At 40.3% G+C, this 22,629-nt stretch overlaps 1 protein-coding gene across 1 annotated transcript in view; it reads right to left on the bottom strand.

Annotated features, from left to right (window-relative positions):
* LOC109430547 (uncharacterized) overlaps positions 1-22,629 on the bottom strand; it is a 776,197-nt gene that overhangs the window by 696,850 nt on the left and 56,718 nt on the right. Inside the window, exon 2 of the mRNA XM_062852938.1 lies at positions 15,867-16,803. Coding sequence (XP_062708922.1) covers positions 15,867-15,954 — 88 coding nt within the window. The 5' untranslated portion in view covers positions 15,955-16,803. The remainder of the gene's footprint in view (positions 1-15,866; positions 16,804-22,629) is intronic.

Genomic DNA, 22,629 nt, shown 5'->3' with positions numbered 1-22,629 from the left:
AATCCATTTATGCCTAGTATCGCTTGTGCCTGTTAACAACAGTCGCACGTGGACTCACGCTCACGCTACGCATTAATTATTAGGCAGCCATTGGTTTGCTAATTAAGAGCAGGCCCATTTCACTCGAAAAACATGATTCCGATTAATCGTTCTATTGTGGAGCTGGCAAGTTTCTGCTGGCAAGCTAATGCCGCCTTCCGGGTAGTAGTACGTTATTTACAGCTTTCTGGAATGTTTACGCACTAACAAATATTTAGAGTTGGCAGTTTAATTTGCACGGTTAGTCAGCCCTTTTTTTATTTGGAAGAACAATACCTAGGATTCTCGGGTTTGAAGTGTAATAATAATTTAAACGTTAAATACATTCCATTTAGATCAGAAAATGTCTAGGTTCTGGTATCGTTGGTGCAGTTAAACTAAGGAGGTTGTTTTACAGGAAGAAGAAATTTCAATTTCAAGAATTACTAAAAATTTTGTTTGGTAATCAAATAAATATATCATTATGTTGCTATGAAAGATTCGAGATTTTAAAATCATGTCTCCAAAACACCCATTCCTTGTCGCATAAGTGTCAAATATCATTAACAATACTGTCATTGAAAAATCATGTTACGAAACAAGCGCACCCCACATCGTCACAAAGTGCCAAGGAAAAGTGAATGGAAAACCGCACGAGACACCGGCTGTTCCTTCAATGCAGCGCCAACGCTGCAAAATCTATTGGTTCTAAGGATCTACATGAAATATACCACAGTACGGCTGCTTGCTACAACAACCAACGAACCCAATTGAAGTGACTTCAAAGCAACGAACTGCACGTTATACCTGTTCTCCGTTGGTGGCGGAAGACGATATTTAGATTCACCTTCAAACGCAGACACACAGCCAGAGCCCGCCCGCTGCTGGCAGCCAACTTTTGTCGTTGGCAGAGAAATTGAACAGCTGCCAAGAAGTTTATTGAAAATTAATTAAACTGCAATATTTATGGCTACACGGCGTGTCGCTCTCCGGTGGGACGAAAGTACACCCAAGAGACTCGTTGGGCAGAACAAACAGAAATTAATTTCATGATTTATTTTTTCCAAAATATAAATTTACCTCTTTAAATAATGTTTGGCCAACAAGTTATTCAAAATCATATTACTATCCGACAGCACCCAAGGCATTATTTTTGAGTCAAATATCCTAAAAAAGGTTCTCAGAGCTACATCCCAAGCATCACACATGTCATAAAAGAGTGTCGACAACGCACGTTTTTGGTTGGACACGCACAGCAAAAATTGTTTAAATTTAAATTAAATGTAAATCATGATCATTGTACATTTACATTGCTGGAAACGACAAAATAGTTTAAAATTGAATTAAAATCAATGCACATATTTGGAGCATGAAAAAGAACACAATTTTACAGTTGTTTTGATACGATTTTAAAGAAAAGTGTATTATTCAATAGTGCCTACAAAATTGCATCGAATACCGTTTATTTTTCCATTGATCGTGTAAAATTACAGCGCATAACATTGGCGAAACCAATGGCCACCTGGAGCAGTTGTTTACAACTAGAGTTAACCGTGATATTTTGTTTCTGTAACAGTGCTTAAGTGTTTTAATAGTTAAACGTTTAATAACATACTGCAGGATAAGAGCCAAAACTCATTCCACTATTTCGATGCAGCTGCGGAACAATAATATGATAATTGAAAACTGATATTTTTCAGGTAAGAACCCAGGCGAGATAGTTGCAAGCAGCAGCAGCTTGACGATTACGGTCGGCGGTGGTTGCAAGTGATAGAATGGGAGCCGGCTTAAAGTTTCTGTAACCATAAACCAGTTTTCCTGCATTATTGTGAAATATAGTGAAAAGTGTCAGCATGAAATTAGCAAGAAATAAAATGATTGAAAGTATGTTTTATGTGAATGTGTTTTCTGTTTTCTGCTGTTGATTTCGTTGTCGGGGAAAATCCATTCAATGGGAACAAACGGAAATGGATCAACACAAACCGGGAAAGCGGTCGTGTAAAAATCAACGTCGTTTAAATTTACTTATATTTCATACTATTTCAAGTCGTGTAAAATTAAAACGTGATGCAATTTTGCGTATAAATTGATGCTCCAAATATGTGCATCAAATTAAACTCAAAATTACATTTTTATTTTATCTGTGCGAGTCATTTTCAAGTTGTTCTGCCTTTGAGTACATGCATGTAGCTTTTGTACAACCAAAAAACTGCGCTGTTGACACTTTTTTGTGACTTGTGTGCTGCTTGGGATAAAACCAAAATTAAAATTATTATACATTGTTTTATAATGTTCTTTAAACATCTACAAGACTGATTGATCATCAAAATATTACTTGGAATAATCAATCAATGGCGACTTCCAAATTCACACCTATCTCCACGCTACTAACAATACTCCTGTCCGAGACAACTATGGAGGTGCAGAGGGTGCCTCGATATTTAACAGTGACAGCTGTCAAATCAATACACCCCTTTCCGATGACCGTAAGAACATGTCCGAGGCCATGCAACTCCCAGGTCTCAATTGGAATAATTGGATCAATTCTGGTGTGGAGTAAAACCGATAAATTTTATGATTGGGTTCTGGGGTTGCTTGGGCCAATTTTTATGAATTTTATTATACGATTTGATACCCCCCATTCACTCAGTTCTCAACCAAAACAACCCATAAAAGCAAAACGTTTCTGATTTAGGTGCACGAAAGTATGACTTCCGAAAGCCTTAGCGGCAAAGCCAGGTGTGACTTATGTTCTCTTTTGAATTTCCGACTGCGGTGTAAGACGTGGGAAGACGATCCTATTCTTAGCCAAAACACAAGATGCGCCCCACCCATACACATAAAGGAGAACCGTGTGGCGTGGGAAGTGCGCTATCGATAGACTTGAAATCGCTTGAGAATAGACACTACTGTGCGCTGTGATAGGTATTCATTGTTACCAGCATGACTTGGCAGCTTTTCAATAAACTTTGTTCGACCGTAACATTGGAGGAAAATTTTCAATACTAATTGCGGTAAATTGCTTTTGATACAGGTATAGCCAGTCATAAGCATCAGTGCGACACTAATTGAGACGGTTTACTGATTCGGCATCGGTTGTAGTTATCGGCGAGCGAAATGGGTCAAGGGCTACGAGCGGCTGATCCTGGTTGGCTATTTCATAACTGAAATGCCACATTTAATTTGATTGAATTTTGATTTTATTGATTGGTCTTCAGCAACATCGGATGGATGAGATTTGCAATTATCCTTTATATTATATTCGCAGCACGTATGATGTCAGTAGTTCGATAATTTGCAATTTAATTTGCAGAATTGATCCATCCCACTCTGGGCTGCAAAATCGTGAATCGACAACCTAGAGAGCATCCAACATAGCTCTACACAAGTAACAGACTTGTCGCATGGGAGTAAAGCAAATACTACTTTATTAAGAAGACATGCAACTCTGTTATTTTCCCATACTAACGGCAAGCGTCACCGACGGCACCACCGCCTGGTGAGATAAGGTGGTACCTTTGTGTATAAGAGTAAGAGTGTATTGGTGCGAGTATGAAAATTTACACGCACTATCATGAATAGTGCCACCTTCATCCGGAGTGGCGCTGCTAGCAGTGACTCCAGATTTTCACCAGTGCTGCAAGTCTTCTTGATAATGTGGTCTTCGAGTAAAGGCGGCGCAGGTTTTTGTTACGTTCTAGCAAGTATTTATTTGTTAGAAGTAAGTCACTGTGGCTGCTGCGGAACATAAATCTGAGCCGCCGTGACTCTTCTGTGACAACACGACGTTAAAATGTCATCGGTTACGCCAACGCGCCGTTCGGAAGAGAGGACTTGTTCCGTACAATCATCGGTATGGAGAGCCTTTACTCCATCATTGATTACATGAGATTTGTTAAGGGGGATGGCCATTAGTAGCACCAACTTGGCACACAAGAATGTCCGCAAGCACATCTGGAGCCACCTAAATGGCGAAGTTTGCAACCAAGACCGGCATTTCTCGGACGTCTAGACACTTAAGAAGTTTCAACATCGACTCATATCATTATCTCATAGTATATAAGATTCAAGCTCGGTTATCAACCGTATCGGACTCTATAAACCGGCGATCAATGGGCCTCAACATCCAGAGTTTTTCGGCAACCGGTACGGGTGGTCTCCAGTTAGCCTAGTGGTTAAGGCTATGGATCGCCAATCCGGAAACGGCGGGTTCGATATCCGTTCTGGTCGAGAAAATTTTCTCGACTCCATGGGCAAGTGCATCATTGTACTTGCTAAACAATGTACAGATTCATACAATGGCAGGCAAAAAAAGCCCTTCAATTAATAACTGTGGAAGTGCTCTAAGAACACTAAGATGAAGAGAGGCAAGCTATGTTCCAATATGGATTTCGAGCCATAAAGAAGAAGAAGAAGAAGAAGAAGAAGAATAAGAAGAAGAAGAAGAAGAAGAAGAAGAAGAAGAAGAAGAAGAAGAAGAAGAAGAAGAAGAAGAAGAAGAAGAAGAAGAAGAAGAAGAACCGGTGGTACTCTATGGACACAAGACATTAGAAGGACCATGCTAGAGGAGGATCCTCAAGCACTCAGAATTTTCGAGCTACACTTGCTAACGACGATCTTTGGTGGTGTACAGGAGAACGATGTGTGGCGAATTTATGCCAAAAGGTCGAAAGACATAAAGTCGAAGGACAAAAGGTCGAAGGACAAAAGGTCGAATGGACAAATGGTCGAAGGGACAAAAGGTCGAATGGACAAAAGGTCGAATGGACAAAAGGTCGAATGAGACAAAAGGTCGAATGAGACAACAGGTCGAACAAGGCAAAATGGTCAAATAGACTAGAGACCAATTGGAAAACATGAAAAAGTGATCAGAATTCGACAGAAAAACGACGATTAAAAATTAGAACCAGTGATACCAACATTCTTCAACAGCTTTAAAAAAATCCTTTGTGGAAGGATTAAACGTGCAATAGCTTATATGCAGTAATTTATTACCACATTGCAATTCGAAATAGATGCCCATGAATGGTAGAATGTAATGTTGTTCATTATTGTAAAATGTGGAAAATATTTCTTGAAAGAACAGCTATGGAAAAGAAAAAGGCAAAATTTCTGATTGAAAAATTAGTCCCTTAAGAGTTAATAATTATTTCAGTAACAAAAGTTAAAAGCACAGCCTATAAATTAAAGAAGGAAAAATTCCTGAACAAAAAATCAAACTTAATTGCCAATAAATACTACATTAACACAACTTGAAAGAACTTAGCTTAGCTTAGCTTAGCTTAGACTGACTGCACACATCTATGGTTGCTATTCCGTGATTGACCCGAACCAATGACAGTTGCACAATGAATCAACTGAATAATTGACTGGGAGTGGTCAATATTCTCACTGTGCACGCTTCAGAGACTCTCTTTAACCTTCCTTAGTCCCTAAAAAAAAGTTACAAATAAGACCCTGGGGTCATTTTTGACCCCAAACTTTGGACAGCTCGCAAAAATCAGTGGCTTGACCGATTTTGGATCTCTTTGGCTCAAATGAAAGGGGCACAAGTCTAGTTTTCAAAACCACCGGAGAAATCCGGATTCGGCCACTGTGGCCACCGGGAACCTGCTTCAACTGAAAAATGCCGCTTTTGAGACCCTAACTTTGGCAAGCTATAACTTTGCAACCAAACAAGTAATCAGGACCGTCCAAGGGTCGTTGGAAAGGTGTTCACGTGGGCTTTGATTAAAGACATTAATATTGACTAATTATTTAGAACCGGTTCCGGAAATCCGGAACATTCGAAATATTAGTTTTCATCATTGCTATGTGCTTGAAAAACCAAAAATGTATTCCCTTCATGCATTTTATTGCATTACTTCTCTGCACGCTTCACTGAAATAGGACACATATTGTTTAAGACCATTTTTGAAGGGTTCTGGGCAGGTCTGGTCAATGCGGAACGGGTTACAGGGACTCCGGAAGGTGATCAATTGGGTAACGACAATGAACTTCGTATAGTTTTCGCTCCAAAACCCGGCGCCACATGGTGCAACCTTCGCGGATTTTCATATCTGTTGTTCTTGTGATACACAAAGAGATCGATAGTCATCTTCTTCTTCTTCTTCTCCTCCTCCTTCTTCTTCTTGGCGTAACATCCCTACTGGAAAAAAATCCTGCTTCTCAGCATAAGTGTTTTATGTGCACTTCTATATACTTAATTTTTTCTCTGCCAATCATTAGTTTACATATGTATATCGTGGGGCAGGCACGAAGATACTACATATATGTGCATGGGAGTAAGAGTAATTTCCCTTACGAAACGTTCCTAGCCCAACCGTAAATCGAGTCCATCACCCTCAGCATGGTCATGCTAAATGCCTCTGGAGTGGCCACCGGAGAAATCCATATTGTATTACTCTTAGATTATTACAATAAATGTAGGCTTTTGACGGCGCATTTTTTATTATTTATCGTAACTGTAATGTTCTGGTATATAAATGAACAAATGATGATCTCGTTCTTTTTAGGCCACTAGAGTGATCACTGGAGTAACCCCAATTGTGTTACTTAAATTTTCTGCAACAAAAGTAGGCATTCGGAAGCTCACCATACTGTCGTGAGCGCTATTCAAAATTCGAACTTTCTTGTATATGTCTCGTAAAATAATAAAAGTATAATATTTCTGCCAGATTATGATGCAAGATTTTGTCATTATCTACCGATGCGTGATAATGTTTGCACCATCGTACAAATAGGGTTCCCGTATCACCTGCAAACACACTGGACTGGTCTAGCCGCATATGTTAGAATATACGATATTCTCGGATCATCTTCTAAAATGTGCTGCGGGTGGTTGAATTTAGATATGTCGAAATGACATCTCAGCACTGACTATGATGTGAGTTTAGAGCTTACGTACATGCAAAGAAATCCAAGACATTGTGTGTGATACGGGATACAGGAACCAAATTTGTACGGTGGTGCTAACATTTTCACGCATTCGGTTGCATCTACGAAAGAAAAGTAAAATAATGACCAATAGATTGTTAGGTGAGTAACTAAAAAGAAGCCAACATTTTCGTAGTCACTTTCGTCATTCTGCAGAATAACGACAACATAGCATAACATTACACTCAAACCTCCATTTAGGTAGGATCCATTTAGGTAAAATCTATTTAGGTCCCTCCATTTAGGTAACGTTACCTAAATAGAATTTGGTTGTGTTCAGAACAGTTGGAGTACTTCAGATTGATGACGTCATACCCGACATTAACCTATCATTCACCTGTTTTTATTTTGGCCTCCAAACCCAACATAGACCCAACAGTTGTTCGATGTTGGTCCAACAGTGGCCCAACATACGATAAAAATTTACCCGACATTCAACAATTTTTCAGTCTGGCGGAATTTTTCAGGGTTTTTTGTGTTCCGTGCCCAGCTAGTCATTTGCATGACAATTCTCATCTGAGACCCTCCAAAACCCCCGAAAATGCCCCTGAAGCCCCTCCCCTACAGAAACTCCCTTGAAAGTTCTTTGAAACTCCGCATGACCATCTTTAAATCTCCTATTCGAGTCACTCTCCCTAGTTAAACTTCTTTGCAACCTTGTACTCCATTTAGGTAATGAACTGAATCCATTTAGGTAATGAATCCATTTAGGTAAAAATTCTATTTAGGCAGTCCCGACCCATTACCTAAATGGAGGTTTTGGTGTATCCGTTCCGGGTGTATGATAGTATTCGAGAGATTCCATAAAAACTGGAGATTCCAAAATAAAAATACCAGAAATTCATGAGGCAGTTCCACCTAAAATTTTACCAGGACTTCCACTAGGAATTGGCTAAAATATAAACGACTCATAAGAAAGTGATCATTCGTCATAAATAATTCCAAAAGTCCCAGTGAAGAAACAGGGGTGTAAGCAATAATAAATAACAAAAGTTCCATAAACAAATAGAAAAGTGCATAAATAAATCAAAAGTTTCCATAAATAATTGATTTTTGAGCAATTAAAAACGTCAAAAATGCAATGAATAATTCAACTGTTGCAATAAAAAAAGCCAATTTTCCCACCAAAAAACTTCGAATTTTCCATAAATAAATCCGATTTTTCCATAATAAATTGGGAAATTCACAATAAAAAAATATCTAAAAAGCAATAAATAATTCAAAAAGTGCAATAACAAAAAAATAAATTATCAATAAATGTCAAAAAAACGAGCAATAAACGTAAATGCATTTTGAGCCAAAAATTACATAGACCATGCGGCGAAGCCGCATAGAGGATTGAGGAACTGAGGCGGTAGAAGGCCGCCGAAGTTTCCGATATCCGATGCACCGCAACTGCATCGATTCGGTTCTAAGCAAACCACAGATTCAAGAATTTGCCCGGTATAATGCAAACATAGATGTTATCCCTTTTTTTAGGTCCGACGAGCGATAGCGAGTTCGGACAGTAAGCAATTGCTTGGTAAATTGCAATCATAGTTACGCAAGCTTTTCAGTCGATTCAATCATATACGTGCGATTCAGCATTTCACTGTCTCATACTTTTCTGCATTTGTTTTTCATGGGTAATATCGTCATTTTTTATTGCATTTTTCGAATTTTTTATTGCTTTTTCGATATTTTTTTATTGTGAATTTTCTAATTTATTATGGAAAAATCGGATTTATTTATGGAAAATTCGAAGTTATTTGGTGGGAAAATTGGCTTTTTTTATTGCAACAATTGATTTATTCATTGCATTTTTGACGTTTTTAATTGCTCAAAAATCAATTATTTATGGAAACTTTTGATTTATTCATGCATTTTTCTATTTGTTTATGGAACTTTTGTTATTTATTACTGCTTACACCCCTGTTTCTTCACTGGGACTTTTCGAATTATTGATGGGAAATTTTGTATTTATTATGGAACGTTTAATTGTCTGCCACTAGGAATTACTTTTGGTGTTGCAAATATGATCATGTTTCTTTACCAATAAATGTATAGATTTGTAATTTTTTGTTAGTATTCTCACAACAACAATTATTGTAGGTGCAGCAATCTAACTATCAATGAGTGCACTCTCATTGGAAATCAACTCAAACATTGTTTTTGCAAATTATATAATACAAAGATGAAGAAATGAGGAGGTTTCATACCTGTTGGAGGAAGGATTGTTGAAAATTGCTCTATTCCAACGGCCTTTTTCATCTCCGGTGAAAATAAAAAAAATCCTTCGGGAGCTCCACGATTATTGCTATAGAAGATTCACTTGGCATTGCGGCAGAATTTCTCTCACTGAGTTCAAATAAGAATCTCTCACAAAGCCCCACCTATTATTCGTCTAGAAGTGTCCGAAGGAGCTCCTGCAGGTAATCCTCTAGTGCAATGGTGCTCACCACTTTACGCATTTCATCAACAAAATTGCTTAGTACTTATCGAAAACCATTTCAATAACAAGCAAATTTGTATTCAAACTGAAGCTTAGTATCGAAGTTATTTTGTAGTACAAGGTTACTAAACTTAGTTTTGTAACTTTTCGTAATTTGACGAACTTTGGCAAATATGAGTGCTATTTTTTTACTCAATCGAGGATATCTCGAAAGATTGAAAATATAACTAAGGATTTTCTCCATAACGTCTAAAGGTTGCCCCGGAAATTCTCTCGCCAGTAGTAATTTTTCGAACTAAGAACTGTTTCCAAAGGTACAACGGAAATGCCTCTAGGAGTTTCTCAGGAAAATCCTCTGGGAGTTCCGTTACGAATTCTCTTAGGAGTTCCAAATAGACTTTCTCTAGGAGTTCCACTAATTGTTTTTTTTTCTACTTCCATTAATTATTTCTTTAGTAGATCCACTGGAAATTCCTCTAGGAGTTTCTGTCGGAATTTCACTGGCAATTCTGCTCAAAGTTTCAACGGAAGTACTTCCAGTTACAGAGGAAGTTTCACTCGAAGATCTTCTGTGAATACTTGTGGGACCCCTCCGCCAATATCCAGAATTAGTAGTAGTTAATCCACCTTGAATCCGTCCAGCAAATACACCGTGAATTCCTTCAGTACATTCACTGGAACTCCTCTAAGACTTCGACCAGAAATTCTTCTAGGAGTTACAGCAAGAGTCCCTCTAGGAAATCCACCAGGGATTCGTCAAGGAGTTCCAAACAGAATTTCTCTAGGAGTTGCATCGATTATATTTCTCGAAGTTCCATCGGGAAGTCTGGCAAAAGTTTTATCGGGAATTCTTCTGGTAATTTTCTCGAAGTTCCACCGAAAATCTCTTCAAAAATCGTTTTATAAGTTCCAAAGAGTCCCCAAGAATTCCTCAAAATACTTCTCTATGTGTTCCGCCGCAAATTTCCACTAGGAGATAAACTTTTAACCCCTAGAGAAATTCTGTCAGGAATTCCTTTGAAAGTATAATTCACAGGAGATACTTTCCTAACAGGAGTACCGCCGAGAATACTTGTGGAAATTTCTTTTCAAAATACCTTTGGAAAATCCTCTAGGAACTCTAGGAACTCTAAGTAATTACCTTAGAAGTTCCACCGTACATTTCTGCAGGAATTCCATCGAGAAATTCTCTGCAAGTTTCACTATATAGTGCTTTAAAATTTCCGCAGAAAATTCAGCGGAAAGTCTACTAGGAGGTCCTTTGGGAATTCATCTAGGCAGCATCAATTTATTACGTAATACATAGGGTATCGGGATGCTTCGTTGGCATAGTCCCCTCGTTCGGCCTATCTCAATGTAAACCAAAAACTCAAACAAACACGCATAACTGGACATCGGAAAAGCTATGCGCCAAACAACTGTAACATTTCGTTTCAATTTTAGCACTTTGGAACATTAAAATTGAATGAAAATGTCACTTTGTTTAGCTTTTGTAGACGCCATGATTCTTCGGCTTAGTGGGTAGTCTATACACATGATCATAAATGGCATGATTCTGAAACATTTCGAATTGACTTTTCAATAACTGAACATTTGATGCGACGGTCAAAGACGCTATTTTGAACTGGTGTATTTGTTTTCAACGAATAATAACTATTTTACAAATTGAATGTGGGCCGAATATTGAGGACATTTTTTTCACTATGTACCCAAATCTTGACCCATCAGTAAAGTGACGTCAAAAACAGCGATAAAAAGACGTCAACAGCATTTCTTGCGTATGAACCAGAAAGAACGAACAGGAAGAAAGATTTTGTGTGCGGTGACTGTAAAAATATAACACAATAATAGGGTTGCGTTGTTTTCGTTACTAAATTAAGAAAGAACTTTAGTTAAAGTGATTTATTCATAGTTTTTTGAAAATTTGATTCCGAAAATATAATTTAAAACTAAGATTAGTGAACAAACAGAGATAATACTTCAGCAGAAATATTGAAAAAAATAAGATAATTAGTGGTTCTAGTGCATGGCTAGCAATAGGCCAACGTTGTATCCACTAATAGGCCAATTTTTGTACCATAGACCAACGTTGCATACCATCGCATCGAATCTTTTCAACTTAATTAAGTAAAATCTCGAATATTTACGTAAGTTTACTTCCAATTGGTGAAACATGCATTGCCTAGAGTGTGTATTAGGGTCGATATATTATTTCTAGTGCAATTAATTCATGAGTTTTGGGTCAAAATTGTCAAGGAATGGTACATATACCATAAATCTCAATTTTCGTACCCACCCCACCCCTCCGTGACGCATTTTCTTGTGTGAAAATCTAGAGTTCCACTCTATTTTTTCTTAGATTTCCACCGTAAATTTGTTAAGAATTTTAACCGGAAATTTTTCTGAGAGATCCATCAGCTTCCAAGAGTTTTGCTGCGAATATCTGTAGGAGCTTTGCAACACAGATGCTTTGTGAATTCCTCTAGCCACTCCTGAAATTCCTCTTGAATTTAAAATAGTTACACCGGATATTCCTCTAGAATTTATAGTAGGTACACTCAAAGGAGTTTCACCGAGAAATTCTCTAGGAGTGCCACTAAATGCCCAATGTTTCTGGTTTATAGTTTCTATGGATGCTCTACATGGAATTCTTCAAAGACTTTTATTCGATTTTTTCTGGGATTTTCATCGGGAATCCCTCTAAGATTTCCTATCGAAAATCATCAAGGAGCTTTTCCGGGAAATTCTGTAAAAAAAATTACCAGGCGTTACACCAGTAATTCTACCAAAAGATAATTTTATTATTATTTTTTATTTGAAAAAAAAAAAACACTAACAAAAAACTACTAACAGACTAACAAACGTAGCTGCATAGCAGCTTATAGAACAAACGCCTTTGGACGAATGCTCTTTAAGCTCTTATACAGCAAAAATGTTAGTTGCGAATTCCTCAAGGATTTTGTCCTAAGAGTTCCACCCCTAATTCTTCTAGAGTTTCTACTAAGAATCTTTCTAGCAGGAAGTTCTTCAGTAAATCTCTAGAATTCCGTTCAGTAGTCTCTCAGGACATTTCTTCGGGTGATCGTCCGAAAATTCCTTCAAGAGTTCCTTCGGAATTTTTGCCACAAATTTTCCATAAGTTCCGAATGAGATCGACCCGACAATTCCTTCAATAGATTCTCCGGGAAACTCTTAGATAACTTTTCCGCGAAAAATTTTAGATGATTTATCGGTGAATCCCTCAAAGAGAGATACCCAGTTTGACTCCTACAGAAAATCTCAGTGCATCTTCTGGAGAACTTCCTGGTGAAGCTTTTGGAGTAAGTAAGTAAGTATAACTTCTATTTCTAAAGCACGGAAAACTTCATTTTCTAAAGTACGGAATCATTTTATAATCAATTCTTTGATCACAAAGAACCAAATGACAGATTGGTTGCTCATACTTTCTACCTCAAGTGTGAAACGCAATATGAGGTCATTGCTAAATGTCTACTCATGCTGTAAAACAGTTTCTCTGGTGACCATGGCCTGGAAAGTTCGAGATCATCTTTGATCTTTGAACGAAGTTTGGTCTGGCTTACGTAATAAATTGGCCTACGAATTTATTTTCTTGGCTCCAACGTTTCGAACCCAATTTGTAATATTCACAGTCAAATTCGCAAGACAAGATTGAGATCATCATTTGTTCCTTTTTATACCAGAACATTACAAATTATAAATGTAAATGATTTAAATTTAGCAGTCGAAGCCTACATTTGTAGTAAAAATCTGAGAGCAATACAATATTGATTTCTCCGGTGGCCACTCCAGTGACCATGTGGAACCCATATGACTATTCATTTGGGGCCCCTATAACCATAGCTGGCCCCAAAGGCATTTAGCATGACCATGCTGAGGGTGACGGATTCGATTTACGGTTGGGCTAGGAACGTTTCGTAAGGGAAATTACTCTTACTCCCATGCACATATATGTAATATCTTCGTGCCTGTCACACGATACACATATGTAAACTAATGATTGGCAGAGAAAAAATTAAGTATATAGAAGTGCACATAAAACACTTATGCTGAGAAGCAGGATTTTTTCCAGTAGGGATGTTACGCCAAGAAGAAGAAGGAGGAGGAGAAGAAGAAGAAGAAGATGACTATCGATCTCTTTGTGTATCACAAGAACAACAGATATGAAAATCCACGAAGGTTGCACCATGTGGCGCCGGGTTTTGGAGCAAAAACTATACGAAGTTCATTGTCGTTACCCAATTGACCACCTTCCGGAGTCCCTGTAACCCGTTCCGCATTGACCAGACCTGCACAGAACCCTTCAAAAATGGTCTTAAACAATATGTGTCCAATTTCAGTGAAGCGTGCAGAGAAGTAATGCAATAAAATGCATAAAGGGAATACATTTGTGGATTTTCAAGCACATAGCAATGATGAAAACTAATATTTCGGATGTTCCGGATTTCCGGAACCGGTTCTCAATAATTAGTCAATATTAATGTCTTTAATCAAAGCCCACGTGAATACCTTTCCAACGACCCTTGGACGGTCCTGATTACTTGTTTGGTTGCAAAGTTATAGCTTGCCAAAGTTAGGGTCTCTAAAGCGGCATTTTTCAGTTGAAGCAGGTTCCCGGTGGCCACAGTGGCCAAATCCGGATTTCTCCGATGGTTTTGAAAACTAGACATGTGCCCCTTTCATTTGAGCCAAAGAGATCCAAAATCGGTCAAGCCACTGATTTTTGCGAGCTGTCCAAAGTTTGGGGTCAAAAATGACCCCAGGGTCTTATTTGTAACTTTTTTTATGGGAGCGCCCCTAGGGGTCATTCAATGCTTTTGATTTTTGGGAAAGTTTTGGTTCCACGAAAAAATAATTGTCAGAAAATTTCAGATTGCTAGGATTCGTTAAACAAAAGCTACAGAGAATTGAAATTTGAAAAAGGTCAAAAAAGACCCCAAGACCTTACTAAGGTTAACGGTACAATAACGGCGCCGGCCACGTCCTTGCAGTCAGGTTGGAAGAGGGAAGGAATATTAGTAACAACCTTTGTTAAGTGAAGGCCCGCGTTTACCGCTGCGACTCCACCAAAGGCTGCAGGAAGGAGTGTTTGTTAGTAGGAAAGGTATCGTTGGGTCTGGATTCACTTTGATAAGTAATATGACCTTCGTGTCATGCTGGTTGCCGCGCTATTGTTAGCTTTACGCGGAAAGCAAACAATCGACCACCCGCATCAGGTGGTCGCTTAATATTTACTGCAAACGACGCGACGAAATATGCAATCTAACACGCTATTATTCGCTTCACTCGGAAAGCAAACAATCGATCACCCACATCAGGTGGTCACTTAATATTTCGAATCGAACCGCGGAAGCTAGTCGCCAATATTTAACTGTAAATGACACGACCGAACATGCAAGCTGACGCACTATTGTTCACTTCATATGAGAAGCAAACAACTGATCACCCACGTCAGGTGATCGTTCAGTGTTGCTACAAAAGACGCGACACAACGAAATGCTCATTTCCGAATAGGGAAAAAGAAAAATCGAACGACCGAAGCAAAAGCGCGCGACACCGGCACCCGGACGAAATCCCATCACACTGATGCACGCTGGGCCCGCCGCCGTCGAAACGCTCACTACCGAATAGAAAACTACATATATAGAACAAGAATCGAACCACCGAAGCAAAAGCGCGCGACACCGGCACCCGGACGAAATCCCATCACACGAGCGCGCGAAACTTTGCTGCTGCCGAACTACCGCACACTACTGACTGCTTGGCGTCCCGTCGTCGGAGCCCCGCAGAGAGAAGAGAAAAATAAAATCGCAAAAATCTAGCAGAGCGAGCGCGCGAAACTTTGCTGCTGCCGAACTACCGCACACTACTGACCCATTAACACAACTTGAAAGAACTGCCAAAAAACTCCTATAGAAATGCAAGTGGCTGAAATGCATATGATTTCGGTAACAGCACTACAATGTTTTTTCTCAATGAGCAGCAAGACTTCTCAAAAATGTTTTCTTATAAGCGAGACATACCAGCTGGTAAATTGGTCTACTAAAATTTTTGATCGTTCGACCTTTTGTCCCTTCGACCTTTTGTGCATTCGATCTTTTGTACTTCGACCTTTTGTCCTTCGACTATTTGTCCTTCGACTATTTGTCCTTCGACCTTCTGTCCCAAAGCCGGGCAGGGCATGTTACAAGAATGCTGAACAACAACCCTGCAAAGTTGCTGTTCGTAACTGATCCGGTTGGTACATATGAGAAAACAAAATGTGTAGTGTGCAAGATAAGTAGACCAGCTAGATCGTAATCTACCGAGCATTAGGCATGACCGTAGATGGAAAACGACAACCGCAAACTTATTAAATATCGTGACGCATCTATTGTTTAATATTGAATATTGAATATACCTTGAAAGTTCTGCACGTTCAAATGTACGTAATAATAACAGTTTTCAGTTTCATTTATCTTACCTTGAAAAGCAGCTTCAACGGAAACGTCCGCATCGGTGCACTTGGCCGCGCACACGATTACGATGAGTGAAAACGCGAATAGCCACATTGTTGCTTTACTCCGGGGAAAGGGTCCCAGTTTCACAATTCACTTAATCCACTTGATACCACTGAAGGAGAACTCTTCGCGACAAAACACCAATTTGTCAGTATTTATGAAACATTAGACTACACCCGACGACACTAATTAGAAGTGCCACGCAAATACACAGTGGAAATTTATTTATCCTAGAATAATTCTTCTCAAATCCACTTGTTTCCGGTCGGGAAACCATCCATTCAGAGTGGGTGACGACGTAGCGAGCCGCTTTGCTGCCCCGTTGTTAAATTCACAGTTATTTATTTTTCATTGAAATCATTTATTCATGACTTCGCTGCCACTTCCACTGCGGAGGCTGGTCCCATTGCCATCTTATGTTTTCACATGCCAAATTTTCCCAGCATTTTTCACGATTTTCTATGGTTGAAACGGCGCGAGCACTCGAGAAAATATGTTTGGCATTTCAACTCACCCTACCCAGGTTCGTTCCGAGTGTTGTTTTCCTAAGAATATTTCGTTTATGCTTTGTTTTGGTTAGGCTCGTTGTTCAGCAAACCACCGCTCCTTTGGCAGGTGAGTTTGTTCCAGTTTGCACAACTGACGGGCCAAAGTCGGACGAAAGGTTAATGATGTTTGCTCAACGTTCCCGCCCGTTTCCGTTTTATCCTAAACTCACTCCTGTGATGAATACACACATACACTGAGCACTCTGTCTTCAAGGTAATAAACTGGGGCAAAAAATTAAATCCTCAAGTGCTACGTCAGTTGGTCCATACAGGAACAACTAAATAACACGGGGTGGCTCGTCGTTTTGATCGTTTGTCGGTGGGGCTTTTCAGTCTGACAAGGGTTGATGAGCTGCAAAGAGAGAAATGAGAGAATGAGTTCATTAATTTTCATTTCAGTCATAGACTGCTGCATGGGTTGTTTCATGGCTGTTGCTTGATCTGGATCGGACAATTATGATGAAAATTTGGATTATGCCCAACTTGTTGGGTAATGAACGCTGTCGACAGCTTGAATTTCGGAACCAAAATGATGTAATTATCGTAATATGCCTACAAGGAGCCAGAAGATTTGTGGCACGAAGCTAATGGAGGCTCCACGCGGAACGATATGACGCCAAAAACTCAAGCTTTCACTTAAGAATATCATCTATGTTTTGGGAGTTTTCTAATCAAATACGGAGGATTTCCAAACAAAAATTCCTCTAGAGATTTCACCGAGAATATTTCCCTGAAACTTTCCCAGAAATTCCTGCACGCTCGTTTTTTTTTTTCAAAAACTCATTCAAGGACACATTCAGAATGTTTGCGCAGGAATTCCTTTAGAAATTCCACTAAGGATCCAGAAACTTTTCAAAAAATTATTTTGAAATGTCTTGCATGGATAGCATTGAAAACTTTTCCACGATTTCATCAGAAATTACTTCAGAAATTCTTCCAGAAACACCTTAAAGCATTTCTTTAGAAAACTTTTCAAAGGTTTTATAAAAAAACGCGTCATGGATTCTTTTATGACATCCACGATTTTTATTCATAAATTCCTGCATAGAGGCTGTGAACAAGTTTTCCAGAGATTTTACAAGAAATTTGGTAATATTTACACTTTTCTGGTATTTTTTTCAATGATTCCATAAGAAAACCTTCCATGGTTTCAGTAAGACTTTCCTCCATGAATTTGATAACAAACACTTCGGCATGGGTTCCTTTGAAATTGTTACCAGTGCTATTACAGACTTTTTTTCGCGGGATTATTTTAGAAAATCTTTCATGGGTTGCTTCAAAAATTCCACCAAGAGATTTTCAAGAAATGCCTCTAGATATGATAAAAAAGTGCTCCAACAAATCATTCACAAATTCCTGCAGGCTTTCTTTAAGATACTGTTTCAGGATTTTCTGTTTAAGAAATCCCTCTTGGAATACATCCAGGAAATTTAGAAAATATTCCATAAACATCTCAAGAAATTTCTCCAAAGCTTCATTTAGATTTTTCTTCAGAAATTTCTTAAGAAACCACTCCCGAAATACCGACAGAAACTTTTTTGAGGATTATATATCCAAAGGGGTTATTTCTAGATACGAATACATGGAGTCTCTCAGAAAATTTCTCACGAATTTTATCAAAAATTTGTCAAGAGACTATTCAAAACAATTTTACATGGGTTTTCTTAAAAAAATCCTTCGGAATGTTTTCTTCAGAGATTTTTCTAGAAAATCAAAAGTTCATAATTCCTTCAGAAATTTTTACAGTGCTTCCTCATTAAATTCTTTATGGTAGAGATTGGCTTTTTAACTGCAAACTAAACTAAGTTCCAGTAGATTCCAGAAATTCCTTACTGGATGTTTTCAGAAATTCTCCCGGAGTTTCCTTCAGATGTTCCTTTAAGAACTTTTTTCTTAAAATTTTTATTTTTCAATTTTTTTATGATTTTCTTCAGAAATTTTAGACTTTTGATTTTCGAAAATTCAGACCTTTTTACGGAAATTCCTCCCTTCTTCACACTTTGGTGTCAGTCATTTAGGCGTATTGTGAGTGCCATAGAGTGAGGGTTCGATTCCCGCTTCAGTCGGAGGAAACTTTTCGTCCAACGAAAAATTATTTACTGGTTCACTGGGTGTTCCGTGTTGTCCGTTGACTAATGTTAGTGATTGTTCAGTCTGTGCAACTGTGGTTGAAGACGGTGTAGTGTCTTAAAAAAAACTTTCCCAGGAGTTCTTTTAGGAATTTCTTCAATAGATAGAATGTATCCAGCAATTTCTTTAAGGATTTCTCCAGAAATGTTCGAAAAAGTTTTCCAAAGATTTTTGCATGTTTTTTTTAGTGATTCCAGTAAGCATTACATCAGGGACAATTTAAAAAAAATCTTGTCATTCCTTTGAACTCCATCAGAAAACCCTCGAAGGATTTATTTCAGAAAATGTTTACAGAGATTTTTTAACAATAATTTGGTTTAGAAATTCCTCCATGGATTTCTTCGAAAATCTAGCTGAAGATTCCTTATGATTAATTTAGAGATTTCTTTAGAAATTTTCCTCTAGGAGACCTCTTATGGACTTCCTCAGAAATTCTAGTGCGAAAAGAAACCGAAGTTAAAAACTGTATCCATAACTGGTACAGGATTCCCAAGTAATCAGTAAGCATTAAAAATAGCATTCCTTCAGCATTATAGTAGCCTTGACGACAAGGTTTTTAATGCTAATCAGTTGTATATGCGCCTATAGTGCTACCAAAGATAAATGCTATCGTTGGTGCTACCTCACATCAGGTTTTGGTAAAATAACGGGCTGTCTGAGTGCTACCCCTTCAGGAACGTCGTGACGAAATGTCAAAGAAGCGTAACGCCTCGTCGCTTGCTGGAGCTTGAGTGCGATTGACCGCCCGTAGATGCTACTCCAGTATCGCCAGACCAGCTACACTCACACAAGGAACCAATGAGATTATCTGCCGGGGTTTAGCAGGTATTGCTGTGTGCATTCAGGATGCAAACGGTGCCCAAATGCGCTCCAAACGCGGTAACACACTGTTACCAAAGGCAACTTAGCAACCATAGCCAAAACCAACGCCAACCTAGAATTCAAAAGCTCCCGCTGACATCGGATTACTTGTTAGAAAATCTTACCGCATTTGATGCTCCCGCATTTGATATTTGCATTTCGAATGCACACAGCAATATCTTCAGCGTGTGAGCGTTACTTACCGATCAGGCTAAGGCCGGGGTGGCCTCTGCTGTACATAGTAGGCGCCTCCATTCCACTCGGTCCATGGCACTCTGCGTAGGGTTCGCAGATCGTCCTCCACTTGGTCGACCCACCTAGCTCGCTGCGCTCCACGTCTTCTTGTACCGGTCGGATGACTCTCGAGAACCATTTTAGTCGGATTGCTATCCGACATCCTGATGACGTGACTCGCCCACCGTAGCCTCCCGATTTTTGCGGTATGGACGATGGTTGGTTCTCTCAGCAGCTGATGCAGCTCGTGGTTCATTTGCCTTCTCCAAGTCCCGTCTTCCATCTGCACTCCGCCGTAGATCCTACGCAACACCTTCCGTTCGAAAACTCCTAGGGCACGTTGATCCTCTGCACGTAGGGTCCATGTTTCGTGCCCATAGAGGACGACCGGTCTAATCAGCGTTTTGTAGATAGTTAACTTCATGTTACGGCGAACTTTATTCGATCGTAGAGTTCCGCGGAGTCCAAAGTAAGACCGATTTCCTGCCACAGTGCGCCTCTGAATTTCTCTGCTGGTGTCGTTGTCGGCGATCACCAGTGAGCCCAAGTACACGAATTCTTCAACCGCCTCGATTTCATCACCGTCGATATGAATTCGGGGTGGCGGGCGCGGTGATTCCTCCCTGGAGCCCTTTGCCGTCATGTACTTTGTCTCCAGCACATTAATGACTAATCCGATTCGCCTGGCTTCACTCTTTAGTCGGATGTACGTTTCCGCCATCGTCTCAAATTTACGAGCAATAATATTAATATCATCGGCGAAACCAAGCAGCTGAACGGACCTTGTGAAAATCGTCCCACTCGTGTTTATCCCCGCTCTTCTTATTACACCCTCCAAAGCAATGTTGAACAGCAAGCACGAAAGACCATCACCTTGCCGTAACCCTCTGCGAGATTCGAAGGGACTAGAGAGTGTCCCTGATACTCGAATTACGCACATCACTCGATCCATCGTCGCCTTGATCAACCGTATCAGTTTATCCGGGAATCCGTATTAGTGCATAATCTGCCATAGCTGTTCTCGTTCGATTATATCATACGCCGATTTGAAATCGATGAACAAGTGATGTGTGGGCACGTTGTATTCGCGGCATTTCTGCAACACCTGGCAGATGGCGAACATCTGGTCCGTTGTAGCGCGTTCACCTATAAATCCAGCCTGATATTGCCCCACGAACTCTCTTGCAATCGGTGATAGACGGCGGCATAAAATTTGAGATAGTATCTTGTAGGCAGCGCTCAGTAGAGTGATCGCGCGGTAGTTTCCGCAATCCAACTTGTCGCCCTTTTTGTAGATGGGACACACGATACCTTCCATCGATTCCTCCGGTAATACTACCTCCTCCCAAATCTTGGTAATGACCCAGAGTAGTGCTCTCACCATCAGTGTTTCTCCACCGTATTTTAGAAGCTCGCTTGGTAGTTGAACTGGTCCAGCGGCTTTGTTGTTTTTCAACCGGCCAACCTCCTCCTCAATCTCTTGGTGGTCAAGGGCCGGAAGTCTTTCGTCCTGTGCACATACTCCAAGATCTGTTACCACGCTACCTTCGGTACTTGCAACGTCGCCATTGAGGTGCTCATCGTAATGCTGCCGCCACCTCTCGACCACCTCACGCTCGCTCGTGAGAATATTCCCGTGATTATCTCGGCACATGTCGGCTTGTGGCACAAAGCCTCTGCGCGACCGGTTCAGCTTCACGTAGAATTTTCGTATGTCCTTGGCGCGGTACAGCTCTTCCATCGCTTCGCGATCTCGTTCTTCCTGCTGGCGCTTCTTCATCCGGAAGTCTGAGTTCTGCCTGTTCCGCGCCTGTTTGTAACGTGCCTCATTCGCTCTCGTACGGTCTTGCAGCATTCTCGCCCATGCTGCATTCTTCTCGTTTTTCAACTGTTCACATTCGCCGTCGTACCAGTCGTTTCTGTGATTCGAAGTCACGAAGCCTAGTGCTGTAGCCGAGGTACTACCTATGGCGGATCGGATGTCCCTCCAGCCATCTTCAAGTGTAGCTGCGCCAAGCTGCTCTTCCGTTGGGGGGCCGGATCACAACGTCCGAGGCCATACAGTCCCGGACATGAAGTCGCGTTTTTTTTTGCGAAATAGCGTCCAAAAGCCCCGAAAAAATGCGCCATAAAGTCCTGGGACTTTATGGCCTCGGACGTTATGATACTGCGCCTTCCGTTGTTAGGGCCACTGCTAACTGCTGCGCGTAATCTTGAGCCACTTCTACGTTACGAAGTTGCTCGATGTTCAGTCGCGGCGTTCGACTTCGACGCGTGGTGATAACTGTCGAGAGTTTTGAGCGCATGCATACAGCGACTAAGTTGTGATCCGATTCTATATTCGCACTGCGGTATGTGCGGACATTGGTTATATCCGAGAAGAATTTACCGTCGATTAGAACGTGGTCGATTTGGTTTTCTGTTTGATGGTCGGGCGATCTCCAGGTGGCTTTGTGGATATCTTTGCGGGGGAAGAAGGTGCTTCGGACTACCATACCACGGGAGGCTGCAAAGTTTACGCATCTCTGGCCGTTATCATTCGATACGGCGTGCAGGCTGTTTTACCCGATTATAATTACCGGTCTGTACATTTCCTCCCTTCCTACCTGCGCGTTCATGTCGCCGACAACGATTTTCACGTCACGCGGCGAGCAACCATCGTATGTTTGCTCTAACTGCGCGTAGAACGCTTCTTTCTCGTCATCGGGTCTCCCGTCGTGTGGGCAGTGGACGTTGATGATGCTGTAGTTGAAGAAACGGCCCTTAACTCTCAACATGCACATCCTTGCGTTGATCGGTTGCCACCCGATCACACGTTGTCGCATCTTGCCCAACACTATAAATCCTGTTCCCAGTTCATTGGTGGTGCCACAGCTTTGGTAGAAGGTAGCCGCTCGATGCCCGCTTTTCCACAGTTTCTGTCCAGTTCAACAAAGTTCCTGCAACGCCACGA

Source organism: Aedes albopictus, chromosome 2 (assembly GCF_035046485.1).
Source record: "Aedes albopictus strain Foshan chromosome 2, AalbF5, whole genome shotgun sequence".
NCBI classification, from domain to species: domain Eukaryota; kingdom Metazoa; phylum Arthropoda; class Insecta; order Diptera; family Culicidae; genus Aedes; species Aedes albopictus.
This window is presented reverse-complemented; position numbering and strand designations above follow the sequence as displayed.